At 38.0% G+C, this 15,117-nt stretch overlaps 1 protein-coding gene across 1 annotated transcript in view; it reads left to right on the plus strand.

Annotated features, from left to right (window-relative positions):
- DIAPH2 (diaphanous related formin 2) overlaps window positions 1–10,012 on the plus strand; it is a 778,453-nt gene extending 768,441 nt beyond the window's left edge. Inside the window, exon 28 of the mRNA XM_089781655.1 lies at window positions 4,911–10,012. Coding sequence (XP_089637781.1) covers window positions 4,911–4,975 — 65 coding nt within the window. The 3' untranslated portion in view covers window positions 4,976–10,012. The remainder of the gene's footprint in view (window positions 1–4,910) is intronic.
- The last annotated feature ends 5,105 nt before the right edge of the window (window positions 10,013–15,117 follow it).

The raw sequence follows: 15,117 nt of genomic DNA on the forward strand, positions 1-15,117 counted from the left end.
TTGTGCCTTTGGGTTTTTCCTTGTGCTTTTTGTGGACATTTGTCCTTCATTTAAAAGATTTCCGTGCAATAATAGCTTTACATACATGCACAGATCTTGTTTTCCTAGAGTTCAATATGGCTCCTATAAAGCAAAGGGGAGAATACAGCCCTATGGAGCTATTTTATTCAGGTAATTATATTACTTGACGTTTTTGAGCTATTCACACTTTATTTAATCGATCTGGTCCATATTGCAGCCTCCAATGTGAAATCTCCTGCTTTAGTACAATGTCAGTCAATGCTGAATGAGCTGGAAAGCTTCAAGCTTATGCTCCACTGAACCAGGTTTGATGTGTTTGTCTGCAGACTGGATGTGGAGTGAACACCTTTATTTAAAGTTTATCGTTATAGTAAATTCTCATTCTACACTATAGTAATAGCTATTCTATGTCCTTCGTTTAAGTGGCTTAATGCCTGCATTTGTGTCAATGGTGGGTTTGTATTGGACTTTGGTTATTGTTTGCTTGATCGATAAGCTCATAAACCATTCCAGGCCAAATATTACTAGGGTTCATATAGAATTTGTTTTTCTGGCTTTAGAAGTTTCTTTGTTTGCAGATCATTACTTTAACTTTAACATTACCATTTCAACATGAGCTGAAAACAGGAGCTGCTGATAGGAGAGCTTTGGAGGACATAATTATGTATCCTATGCTCAAAAGCAGTAGAACTAGTGTCAGCCGACGGTCAGGGCAGTGTGTGTGTGTATATTTCCGAGAAAAGGTTTAACGTCCGTGTCTTTACTGCTAGGACCGGGGTCCTGTCGCAGAGGGTGGCCAGCAGGCCAACAGATGCCCCGTTATATAGGAAGTGCTTATTACACCTTAGATTTTAGCTGCTAGAACACAGGGGTTCCTTTGCAGCGGGCAGCCTAGGAAAGGCTGAAAAGGTGCCCCAACGGATCTTGTCACCTGGGAGTGACACAGATCCAAACGCCCAAGCTCTCCCTATGTCTGTCCCTTTATGACCGGCTGAAGTTCTTTTAAATTGTGCTTGGTTCTATTACAGCAACTGAAGGAGTCAGGTTAAAGCTTAAACAGTTACAGGTTTATTAAAGAAGCTTATAAATCATATGGTTACAATGGCTATTGCTCTATTTCTTAAATGCTAGCAAATATATATATATAGGTCTTAAAAATGATTACAGGAAAAAGGTAGATAGAAAATAGAAATAATTGTACCAAGTGACAGCTTAATCTTTAAAGAGCTCTAACACTATGTATATATATACTTAAGCAAAGGACCACATTCAGGTACAATTTTTACCCCTTTCTGTGCCTCTCGACTCCAGCGTGTCAGGCCAGGGCCGGTCTCTCAATTCCTAAGAAAGACGAATACGAGGTGGGCGTCCCCTTGGAACCTCGGGAGATCAAACACCTAACCCAACCAGCAGATAGATGGTAAATTGACACTCAGAGAAAATGTGCTGCTGGACCCATCTTTATACCCCTGGGGGCCCGTATCCTCTTTCTTATCTAAGATGCCGAATTGTACTGGTCCGTTTTGTGGCGCCAGTTCTTATAAGCAATTTACACTTGCAAGAGAGATAACTAAATTGTGAGTACTAGACATTTTTTTACTGGGCGAGAGATTCCTCCCCCCGCGGACAGCTGTGTGTTCATATCAATATGGGTTAAGTCAAGGACACTCCTTGGCAGCCTCTTGGTCAGCAATTGGCGTATCTCTGTTTACAGCCATTCACGGTCACAGCAGCCTGGGCCTTCTGTTCTGTGTGCCCTGTATGCTCCAGGCAAGCAAAAATGGATGTTACAAGGGGGGTTCCTGTCTGGCTACAACTAGTGGTGAGGAATGTGGGGGTCGGTTGTTGGACTTTTTGTTTGTTCTTTTTGTATGGATTGTGTAGCTGGGCCATGAGCCCCTGATTTTGTTGGTGCTATAGTAAGGGCCCCATGACTCTGATTCTTAGAACATTGATCAGCCCCGCTTTTGAAGTCTGCGTGGTTGATTGCTCAGAGAGAGGTGGTGAGATATGATAGTCACTTAAGCCGCAAAAGACTAGGTATACAAAGTCACTTGCTACATAAATTGAGCCATACAGAGCCAGCTAGCAGGAACGTTTCAGAGTGAGCATGAATGACTTTCATTCCTGGTTCAGCTCCATATGTGATTTCAAGATGGCCAGCAGTGGAACAGTGAAGACAACCTGCAGTAAATGTGTGATGTTTGCTTTCCTGCCTGAAGCCAGAAAGTGTTTGTTGTATATGAATGACAATTTGGTGACTGCCGAAAGAAAATATTCCTGGATTGAGGAGCCAAGTAGAACTGTTACTGAGAATTAGAAAAGCTATGGAGTAGCTAGATAGCCAGATTCAGGAAGCTACCCCACAGTCAAGGAATAAAGGAGCCTAGCCCTTAAGGAGTCAGTGAGAGAGGAAGCCAGGGAAAAGAATGGCAGTTTGTAACCACCAGAAACAAGCAGTCGTGACAGCATCTATACACTTGAGACAGACAAGAATAGGCAGGCTGTGGCCACTAGAGAGAAGAAAACCACACAACTAGACGATTCCGCTTCATACCATGTCCTCAGGATGGGAACTATAGAAGTTAATTGTCAAGATCCAAAGGAATAGAGAGTTATATGGAACACACCCATCAATGGCAGCATGGCTCAATCAAATAATAATCAGGCTTGCCCCCAAAAAATTTCTTCAACTATCCAAGGAAGACAGAAGATCATTGATTAGAATTAATAGCCAGAAGAACTGAAAAGATATTCTGGAAGTGGCAAGCAGAAACTATAATGATGTGCTACCGTCCCAGAGTCAAAACACAGTAAGATTTCACTCTAAAATTGGATAGGCCTCTGAAATCAATGTGCAGGGATTGATTGGTGATTATTCTTGTTGGCAGCAACGATAGTGTGCTGTGGACTCTCATACAAATAACAAGGAGTCCTGTGGCACCTTAAAGACTACACTAGTACTTCATTTCCTGTGTAAAACTTACAAACAAATGGAAATTTTGATCACAGCTGGACAGATAACTATACTACTACACATTTTTGCAGTCTCAAAATACAGGCACAGTAATCCATCCCTTTTGTAGTGTGGCATGAAGATATGAGCAGAGTATAATTTGCAGCCTACCTTCCTTCCCATCAGCAAGAGGTGCTAGAAAGTTCTCTTTTCAAAGCACTGCAGAAAAATCTCATTTAAGTGCCAAGATCATGTCCTAGTGAGAGAAACTGGATCATTGCCCTGTCATGCGTAGATGTCTGGAACTTTCTCCACCCACAACCTAACTCGCTAACTTACAATCTGTGTCCTTACCATGCTTAGTAAATGTCAACCACTTGTTAGCAGCTGTAAATAACTTAGGAAACCAACTCAGGTTATGACTAATGATTAAAAATTAAATGAGCTTGATTTGAGATCATCTCAGAAAGGAAACCAATGTTTCCATCTGTTAGAATTTGAGGTTTTTAGGGCTCCTCAGTGCTCCTGGAGACATGTAATTATAAGAGAATCTGTGCTTTCATTTGGGGAAAAATGTTTCCTACCTTCATTGCGGAGAAAAATGAACTCTAACGAGTCAAAAACCATAAAGTGAATAAAAAGAAATCAACAGTTGCTATCAGTCATAAATATCTTGATTTTTTTTGTAGACTTAGAATTAGTAACATGGAAAATCTATCAACTAACTAGCTCCACAGAAGACAGTACTTGGGCTCCTTTCCCCACTAGTATTAAACATTTGCTCAATACTTTACTGCTCACTGTTGTATTAGAAGCATATCACATTATTGGGTCGATATTCCCCTTCCTGGACTTTTCCTGCTTAGGCAGCAGTGTACTGAGCTGTAATTTCCAGTAACTGCTGACCTTATCATTGGCAGGTGAGTTTTATTCCCTCACAAGAGGGGATAGCCTAGATGCATTATCTTAACCATACATTGATGGAGGTGGGGAAGGTGAAGGCAGCAAAAACACCAACAACAGCTACAAAAATAGTACGAAGCCAGAACCATATATAGCATGTATGGTTGCAAAGGAGTTTCCATTGGATTGGACAAGGGATCTACACCATACTCTTTCCCTCCCCTATGCAGTCAGCCAATTTGTGGCTTTCCTGGTCTACAACATAGGTGTTCACTAGAACACTTTGTCAAACAAGAATTGTATGTATAACAGTTGGACTAGCTGGCTCAGAAATCCACAGGACAAATCCATTCTTGTTTCAAAAAAAGAAAAGTATGTTTTCTGTCACATTCCTGGCTTTTAAAACTTACTTTAAAAGCATTTGGCTTTAGCCCAGGATTATTTCTTCCTGTGTCGTGGACATATTCATTATTCATTGCAATAATTACTTTGTAATATTGCATATGGAAAGTTAACACTGCACAATCAGTGTTAGGAAGTGGCAGGTTTAACTGTTCTATTTATACAAAAGTATGTGCCCAATTACAGTGAGCAGTCTTATAACTCTTACATTTTGAGTGTGTCTTGTCCTGTCCGAGAAGTGCATTTTCACCCCATTTGTACTGAACGCTCAAGTGGAAATTGGAATTACCTTCCTCCAAAGTCACTGTACGTAGATTCTTTGTAGAAAAACACTTTTCCCCCGCATTTTATTTGTCATCTGCTATTTCCAAAGGGAATGTGCTTCAGGATTCTTCCAATGCTTTTATCACCCTGCTTCTCTGATCAAGTAAGTAATTTATTGCTGATTGCAGAACTCTTGAACTCAGCCTGGCAGCTGCAATGTAAAATGTCTCTGATCCAGTTTCCTAGTTACTTATTTACATATTTATTTGAAATGATTTTCAGGACTGTTTGAAAACCTCTTGACATTGCAATATCCATTTTTCAAATCTTATGGTGTGTTCTTTTCTCTCTCTTTTTATTACAGATAACAGACGAGTAAATTTGGAAAGGTCACGTTCTCGCCACAATGGAGCTATCACAGCTATATGATTCCTCTGAAGCCAAAGAATTGGAGAATTATTATATTTTAAAATGGAGACCCATTTGAAAAAATGTACAAATACAAACAATGATCAGAAATGAAATAGAAATGAATTCCAGTGAAGTTCAAAGCAAAAGATAAAAAAGATGTACTTTTAATGTACTTTTAAGAACTATTGCAAAAAAAAAATCCGCTTACTGTACATTAGTAACACAGTTGTCAAGATTTGTAAACAGTGTTAAACTATAAGGTTCTGTGTCTATATCTAATGTGTTACTTGCCATTTTTAAGGTGACAACTATCTGAAGGGAGATGGGACTTCTTAAAAAATGTTTTATATGGAGCTGAATTAGAAAACAGGAACTTGCCGAAAAATGCAACAAAGAACAAGATCAGGTCAAAGAAGGGAGACATGATTCATTTGTGATTCCAATTTGGACATGAAAAATGAACATAAATTTGCATATTAATTAATTCAGATATGAGCTGATATTGCACACATCATAGGAGACCTTTTTTTGTAAACATGGGAAAGCAGTGTATAGCCCCAATCAAGTTACTTTGAATCTTTATTTCAAGTTAAAGCTTCATGCATTTTTAGCTATTTTGGTGTATTTAAATTTATCATAAATCTACAGTTTCAGTGGTTTGATATATAGCTACTTATCTTTGCTAAAAACAAAACAAAAAAACATAGGATTGTACCAAAGTTAAACCATATCAATTGCATAATATGTTTTTAACTATATTTAAAAAGAGGTATTTTCTAATTATGCACTTATAAAATATATACTTTACAGATATTTTTAAGGAAAAAGAATTATCATATTGTAATTATTCTAAAATTCCTTTGCATTTGTTTAGAGCTTTAGAGAAAACTACATTATGCCGCTATTCAGGACTTCCTCTTTCTAAGTTTTCCCTCTGTTTCTCCTTTAGAGTTGAATCTTAGAGCTAGAGAATAAGCAAATCAAAATTTTTGTGGGTTTTTTTTTTTTACCCTTCAGCCCTATGCAGCAGTGACCACAGTCATAGTAGCCTGACCTTCCGAGGAAGCTCATTTCATTCCAATTTAAATATGAGCCCCTGCACTCAAGCACCTCAGGTGAACTTAATAGTTGACACTGCTTACATTTCACCACTTAATGTGAAACTACAGTAAAAATACCTTTCCATCTCGAGCCTAAATATGCAGCTTTGCTGGGGATTCACTTTAACCTCTACCAACCTTCCGATTCAAAGGTTATTGTTTCTATGTCATCATGAATAGAAGTCAGCATACCGTGGACATTCCACGAAATAAAAAATGGTATAAAAATAGATATTCGTTCTACAATTGATTCAGATTTACCACCCTGTGGGTTGTGTTGTTATGGAAATGATTATTCCCTTAGGATATTGGACACCTTTTTTCCATGTTATAAACAGTGTTGGAAAAGTAGGATAGGCACTCTGTTTTCTGTTCACTGGTTGTTAATAACAGAAAAAGAGGTGCAGTCATTTGGAGACAATATAACTTTGCACTACTGTTTGAACCCAAGTCTTTATACACTAGCTTCTTTATGCTTTGCTGGGTAAAAGACTTTCAAGATTATCTGACTGGCATGGGCTAAATTCTTACATTGACTTCAATGAGAACATACATACCTTTTCTTGTAATGAAGTCAAATGGAAAAATTCCCATAGAGTTAAAAGGGAGCAGGATTTTTTACGCACTATTACATTTTCCAACACAAACATCACTCACACCTAGTGAAATGTATGCTATAAAATAATACTACTGTATCTAGTTTCCTTCTGGCAACAAACTAGAGAAGTGTGTGTGTTTCAATATAAAATATCATTGTCTCCCAGTGTTTCAGTAAGAGGTAGTAAGAATTACATTCCATTTTGCATAAGTGAACGCTGACTTTGTATTGCAATGTCTACATTTTTTAAAATTTTGAAGTTTTGAAATCACCATTGTGAAAATGTGCTCAATGTAAAATGCCAAAATATAAAGAATTAGGTCTGGAATAGCTATATATTCTACTTTATACATTTTGAAACAATGTCTTGAAGTTCAAAATTAAGATAAACCATTTACAGGGATTAAAAGGCAGAAAAGTTGAAAATAATCAATAGAACACATGTAAACTTAACCTAATAACCCACAATGGAGTCTTTATACTGTATCACTAATAATTACAAGTACAGAGTTTTTCATTTCCTGGCATTGTGTTTTTTAAAAGCTCTGTAGTAGCTGACTGCTTTTTATTTAAAAACCAAATCCTAGTAAAAAAAATCCAAAAAGTAACATCTGATATTTCTATTTTACTACACAGTCCTTTTATCACATTTGAAACATTTATATAATTCAATAGACATATCTGTTAAAAACAAAAGTATGTTTCAAAGGAAAACTAGTTTAGAAGATAATTTATGTAAATACAGGTTGCTTGTATTTATGAAGTCGAAAAATATTTTCTGAAATTACTGCTGGGTCACTTTGTCTTTTGATAGCTTTTCAGTCTATATGAAATTGTAGCTATTTTTAATGTTTTTATTATTGATAATTTTCATAGTTGTCACATGTTTATCTAGTGGTATAGAAGATATGTTTAGCCCAGAAGTGCAGCACCTTTTTCAGAAATGGACTTGCCTTATTTTCTAATATTAAAAAATAGAAATGAAAAAAAATCAGTTAAATTATATTTGCACTCAGAGTAATCCCAGAAAATAAATCACCAGGGCTTTTGCACACATTAAAATAATTAAGGGAATATAAAGTTCCTACTAATTATATTTTATTATAAGTCCCTTAAGATATTGCATTACCCTTATCACAGCACATCGGTTTGCATTCACATTTTAAAATTTTAAAGTAACTAACGGAAAAAAACATTTTATGATGTTATTCTGTTAACATTTCTTAGAGTCTGTTTTAAGAGATGATTTGTAACTTAAAATGAATGAAGCTACATTTGTAAATTGGTATAGGAATGTAATGGTAAAGTAAAATACATGTACACCTATATATTGCTTAAAACTACTGGCAGAATGTGTCAGACATATAAAGCGCTAGGTATTATTCATGCAAGTTTTATGCTGTTAACTCAGAAAAAAGTGCAACATCCGATGTAATGTATTTGATCTTTGATTCTGCAAATGTCCTTTCCCTGCCCATAAGTAACCCTTGTTTTAAATGTTAATCATGCCTTTGACTGGTGCTCAAACCAAAACAAACATAATGCCTGTTAGGGCATTAAGAAGCATCCCCCAAAATATTGTTGCATAAGTTTGATCTGCTTTTGGACATCATTGGCCCATATGGAAGCAATCTACACATAATTGCCTGTTATTTAAAAAAGCAAACTTTACCATACATTCCCTTCTTTGATGCACATACACACACTTGATATATTATGCACATACTGTATATTTTTGTATGTAATATATGTGCTACCTCAGAGTGAAATCCACTAAAACCACTGAGTTTTTCATGTTTTCAACCGAAACCACTGTTCAGCACAAGCATACTTAAAACTTATCACATAGTTGAAGAAGGATTGCAAAATTTGTGGAGAGTCTGGCCAAATTTTAGGTTTATATTAAGCTTTGGCTGCAAATTTCATAAGGAAGTTTTGTGCTGCTCTCAACCGCAGAGGACCAAGCTAATTTGAGATATAGTATTTTCCCTACAGAATTTCCCCAATAGAATATTGCTAGTAAAAAAAATGTAGTAATTATAATGGGGACAAAAGTTGTCCTGACCCTAAATTACTAAATGTAGATCTGTGTACTTTTTAAGAGCCATGGTCTGCTAGAACTTACACATGTTGTGCAATTCATTCTCTTCTTGAGAAAGGAATACTGTACTTGACACTGCATCTTGCACGTTAAACAAGGACTTGCTTGAATTATGCTTACATCTTTCCATGTTCAAATTTCTGAAAGCTCAGATGTTCTACCACCTGTTAGTAAATCAAATCACGGTTTAAGAAAGGAAGCAGTAGAGACATCATCCCCTTTTATGTGCCATATTGCTTTTGTGCGTGCTACATACTCACATGAGTATTCCTGAGCCACCTCTCTTCTACTACCCACATATTCCCTGTACTGATGAAAAAACAAACCCCACCACAAATGCTTTGTGTGTTTGTGAATTCAAAAATGTGCGGCGTTCTGCGCTCAGAAGGGAGTATTACGCATGCCTGCTGATAAATTTTACTGAGAGAGTGTCTCAGGGTGCTAATCAATCCCACACTGAATGCAATGGAAAGACTTCATTGGAATAAGATAAGCCCTCAATATACAACTTCCATCAGTATGCTTTGGATTTATACAAATGCCACAAAATCTGATCCTAGTCTTTTACAATGTACCTTAACTCCACATACATACCATGTACCACTCTGTGTGGTTTCCGTTTTGGAGTCAGACATTTAGGGTAAGATGTCTCAAGATGCCAAAAAAATCCAAAATCATACAAATGAGAGAAAAATTATTCACTTGTATTTTTGTAATGAATAAATAATTCCCAACTATGTATTTGTATATTATCTTTTAAAATGTTTTGGTGAAATCAGCCCAGTATTTAATGAAATACATTTAATCACATGTTTAAGATGATTTTGTTAATTTCCTAATGTTTACCTGTTTATTACCAATTGACCAATGTCTGTCTATATTACATGATATAACAGGGTATGAAAGTTATTTCCTGTTTTAGCAGGGGGTTTACTCTGAGGTGTCAATTGTTTGGATTTTGGGGAATAATGCCTTCTTTTATGGATGACTTTAAAAATACAGTAATTAAAAAAAGATTGTATACTGTTTATTGGTGATGCCATTTTAGTTAAAAAGGAAGAATAAAATGCAATCATTGAATAAAATGCAATATTAAAATGGATCCATATTAAAAAAATATATATCTTGAGTCAGCCAGAGACATTTCACGATACGTATGTTATAAATCAGCTAGACAGACATTACTGGTATTTTCCAAGTTGTTTACTTATCTCTGTCACAAAAATGGCTGCATTGAAATAGAAGTTTGACAGGACTTTTACATTAAAAAGTAGTCTATTGTGTATTATGCAACATAATGGTACCACCCTGGCATATTGAAATGACTTAATAGAATAAAGAGGGGAGATAGCCCTGAATTGCTCAAATATCTTGCTGCAGACTCTCTAAATATGAAAGAATGAATAGGATAGTGCTGTTGATATTTCACATACATCGTGGATTATTTGATGGCATAAATTAGAAGTGCTTAGTTTATTATAGTGCAATTATAAAGGAGAAGAAACTATACAGGTTTAGTGGGTTACAGATTTAACACATTAAATAAATGAAAACATCTCTGTCTTTTGTAAGTCTAAGGGTTAGGGTTGTTCCAGTTTTGCACTTGATGGATCTTAGTTTCCTAGCACAAGACAGATCCAAATTCCAGTCACTCTCAGATATTTTGTTGCTTGTCTCAGAATGAGGCCGGTGTCTCAGACTGTCAGCACCTCACTGTCTTCCTCATCTTCATTTACTTTCCACTGTACTCAGTTAAAAAGCTAGCTATGAGAACTATAGCATCACAACCAATTTTGTTTTTCTGCCCCTCCCCGCAGATAGTAGTTTCCATGTGCATAGAGTTTGTGTAACCTTTGATATAGTTCCTTTCACTCTTCCTCAAAGCAGCCCCTTTGCACTCAAAAGAATTTGATGAAGTGGACGTTATCTGGAGGAGATTATAATAAACAATTCTGGATAAAATGTGTTTCAGAAATTCTTTAACTATTGCCATATTGAAATGGGAAGAGAATTGCTAGTTTGAACTGATATAAAACAAAGGTCTATTTGGTAGTACTCTCTAAACATAAACTTCCCTTATAGTAGTGGCTACCATATAAAAAACAAAATAATATTAGTCAACCAATTCCTGGATTGTGCAATGAATGGAAAAAACACCCAAATAAAACAATTCCAACATAATTTTACAATGAAATGTACAGTTTCTGCTGCACAGAAGATGGCACCATCTGACACAATATGTAAATCCCCATAATCAATGATGGACAAGCACAATTTCCATTCATGCACACTAAATCAATGTTTAGATCAATACATAGCATTAAGTCGGATGCTTACTGCTGTTCAGGCATAATTTATATGCATAGTTCATAGTAATAAGTAATCTTAAACTCGATTCCTAATAGTTTAAAGAAATTAATATATACCATAGTTCTTAGTATGTGATGTAGTTTCTAGGAATCTGGAAAATCTAATGGGCTGAAAGGTCCAAAACACAGATTTTAATGGCTTTGTATTATGGCTGTGTTTAAAATAAATGGCAAGTATAGTTCTGCTCTAAGTTGTTTGACTAGAAAATTGTTACACGAGGGAAGAATTTGGCCCAATGTATTACAAAAGAAAAGAGGAAATACTATGGAAAACTGAACAAATGTGCCTATAACCACTATCCCTAATCAGGTTTCCAAGTTGTCACATAAAAACTAATATGTGGGTCTACAGCTTAGCATGCTAGGATGGCAATGTATTTCCATTCCTGGAGTACATAGCCTGGGACTCTGCAAGCTTTAACCCATGCACTTGAGTTGGGAAACTACTAAGCGGTAAACAAGTTTGAGCTTGGTCTCAGCTCATAAGAGTGACAAGAATGACATTGAGCCAGTACACGCACACCTGGTAAACAACTGTAGTATAATTAGTGTAGGGAGTCCTTTGCCCGGTGAGTCTCACCAGAGACCTAGACCTCGGAGGGCACCCTGGATTCCCCCAGCTGGAACCATATCCACTGCAGCTCTGATGCCAGGTGACAGAAACGTGACTCCCCGCAGACTGAAGGGGCGTAAGCATTTCTAAGTGCCTGTTACTTTTTTATGCATTGCTCTGCCTGTGCTTATTGATGTGTCACTTTGCAGTGGCTGTGCAACCATTTGGCAGTATTAACCCTGTAATAGTAGTGACGTAGTGAGATTAATAAAAACAACTATCCCTAATCAACTCTGATTTGAAGCGAATCCCTAATCCTTTTTGGCCATGGCCCTGTGAGTTGACATAAGTAACTCTGGAACAGTGTTGGTGGGGTCTAAAGTAAGCTGTGTTCCATCTTCTGCATCCAGAAAATGATGAGAACAACATGGGACTAAGAAGAATTTCCAAAGGAGAATAATGAAGTAGGGGGAAATAATTGCAAATAAGATCAATAAAAATTTTAATTGTGGTTATCCTGTACCCAGTGAAGTCAAAGGCGTCCTTTGATCTAAATGATGCACAGTTTCCCCAAGAGTAGCAGAATTCTTATCTTAATAAACAGACCTAATATAGACCTCATAGAAATCTATGAGAGTTTAATCTCTGATTTTAGTGGGAGAAGGAAGATCATCAGAAAGATGGAAAAGAACTGTCAACCTGGAAAGAATCCTTGTATTATGTTTAACAGAATATTCCAAAAACTAATTCAAACCTACAGAGAGGTAAGTCTGCCAACAACATATTGGTGATGCATGTAAATGAAATGTATTCACTTAATGGTGTCCCTATACCTATGAGGATTGTGCGTGGGATTTTGAAAATCTCTGATGATGTCGCATGAGCAAAAATCATGCTTGCAGAAATACTTCCAAAATTTTGATACATCAGAGAAAATGAAATTTGTATAAATTACCTGAAACTGAAACAAGTTTCTACAGATTTAGGATATTTTTATTTGCACTGAACAATTATTAGTGAAAGACTAAATGAAGCTTAGCTACATTTGAAAGTGGTGAATGTAGTAAAATAATTTGCATTCCATAGCTCAGATGCTTTGATGATCATTAGCAAAAGGAAGACAGGCACAATGCCCTTCATCTAAAGAACATAAAGCACTTTACAGCCATTAATGACATCAGTCTAACAACCCAATATGAGTTAGGGTAATTAATCCTTATTTTGCAAATGGGGAAACTGAGTAAATGTTACTTTAAGTTTAAATTACTGGCCTGAGGTCACAAGCCAAATTACAACCCAAACTAGGGTATGAACCTGCAGATTACCACTTCCAGTCATGTGCTGTAACTGTGTATATTTTCTACAGTCCCAGAATTTGCCTCTTGCTGCACAACATCAGTCCAACATCTTTGGGTTTTTTAAATGGCTCTAGCTCTTATGGTTGCTGAGAGAATGTAAATCTGAGCTGAGAGTAAACTCTTAGTGATGCCTCCCTGACTCTACAGAGCCTGAAACAATTGCTCATATGGATGACATTCCCCATGCATTAGTCGGAGCCTTCTGATTCCCCAGCCACAGAATTTGGCCTTCCTGTTTCTTCAGGAAGCCATGGAAAAGAGAGTTACTCACCCTGTACAATAATGGGAGTTCTTTGAGATGTGTGTTCTTGTGGGTGCTCCACTCTGGGTGCTGGTGCATCTTCGCACCAGTGACCGGAGATTTTTCTAGCAGTTCCCTATTGTACCGTGCGCATGCTGTGGTGCCTCCTTGTGCCATTGATGTCTGTTAGGTGTGTGCACAGTGTGGCCCCCTCCATTCCTTCTCTACCCTGGCCACTGGACCAAGAAGGCTCCAAAACTGGAGATGGAGGGAGGGAAGTGGAGCACCCACAGAGACACACATCTCGAACAACCCCTGTTACCGCATTGGTTGAGTAACTCTTTTCTCCTTTGAGTGATGTCCCCATGGGTGCTCCACTCAGGGTGACTACAAGCAGTAGTATTGTGGAGGGGGGTTTGGAGCCCTACCATGGTAACTGAGGTTAGCACGGCTTGTCTGACAGCCATGGATGGAACCATGGCAGAGGTAAAAGTATATTTTGCAAACATATGGTTGGACAACCAGGTGGCTGTCTTGCAAATGTTCTCCAGAGACACACATTTGAGGAAAGCCGTCAGGGAGGCCACAGCTCTGGTGGAGTGTGTGGTGATGGTATCTGGTGGTTGCTTGTGAATAGTGTAGCATGTGTGAGTGCAGGACAAGATCCACATAGCGATTTTCTGGGAGGAGACAGCTTGGCCCTTGGAAGGTTCAGCAAAGGACAGGAAGAGTCTGGTCTCCATGGTTTTGTTCTATCTATGTTGAATGTGAGTGCTCTGCAAACATCCAGGGTGAGCCATGCCACTTGGGATGGATTGGCATGTGGCTTGGGGAAGAATGCAGGTAAGTTTATCAGTTTGTTAATAGGAAAGGGAGATGGGGCTTTCAGTAGAAATTTAGGATGAGGACAAAGTGTTACTCACTCTGTCTTTGGAGAATACTGTGTATGGGGGGGGTCTGCCATTAATGCTGCTAGCTCCCCCACTCTCCTGCTGGAAGTTATGGCTACCAGAAGAGTTACTTTCATGGAGAGGTGTAGGCAAGAACAAGTTGCTAGAGGCTCAAAGGGAAGTTTGATTAAACTCCTGAGGATGTGATTCAGGTCCCAGATGGGAACTGGAGGCTGTACCGATGGGAAAGTATTCTGGAGACCTGTAAGGAATCGCTTCATGAGTGGGTCTGAAAAGAAAGAATTGTCATCGGTATTTCTGTGAAAGGCTGCTATTGCTGCTGCATGCACCTTAACCATAATGAAAGACCGGTCTGACTCCCTTAGTTCTAGGAGGTGGTCCAATATAATGGGGATGGAGCGGTGTCGGGAGGCACAGGATGGTTGTGTTTGAGCCATTTGGAGAATCTGGTCCACTTGTAGAGACAAGTCTTTCTGGTGGTCTCTCTCCTACTGTTTATATCTGTTTCACTCATTCTGACCAGGAGTTTTCAGCATTTTAGAGCTATGAAGGAGCCATTCCTGGAGGTGGAGTTTGTCTGGCTTGGGATGGAGAATCCTGCCATGATGTTGAGTGAGAAGACTGTGTTTCAAGAGAAAACTGCACGGATCCACTTCTGCCAATCTGTGCCTCAACCGTGCTGATGCAATGAGGATGATAGGATGATGTGGGCTTGTTCCATTATCATCTTGATGGTAGTCTTGTGGAGCAAGAGAAGTGGTGGGAACACATAAAGGAGAGGTGCATCCCATTTGCTGAAGAAAGTGTCCCCTAGAGAACCCTTCTCTAGAGCTGCTCTTGAGCAATAAAGGTGGCATTTGTGGTTGGCCCTGGTTGAAAAACAGGTCTAAATCCAGCTGTTCCTATTGTAGGAAAAGTTGTTTGAGAAT

This window comes from Pelodiscus sinensis, chromosome 13 (assembly GCF_052426305.1).
Source record: "Pelodiscus sinensis isolate ZL-2025 chromosome 13, ASM5242630v1, whole genome shotgun sequence".
Taxonomy (NCBI): Eukaryota; Metazoa; Chordata; order Testudines; family Trionychidae; genus Pelodiscus; species Pelodiscus sinensis.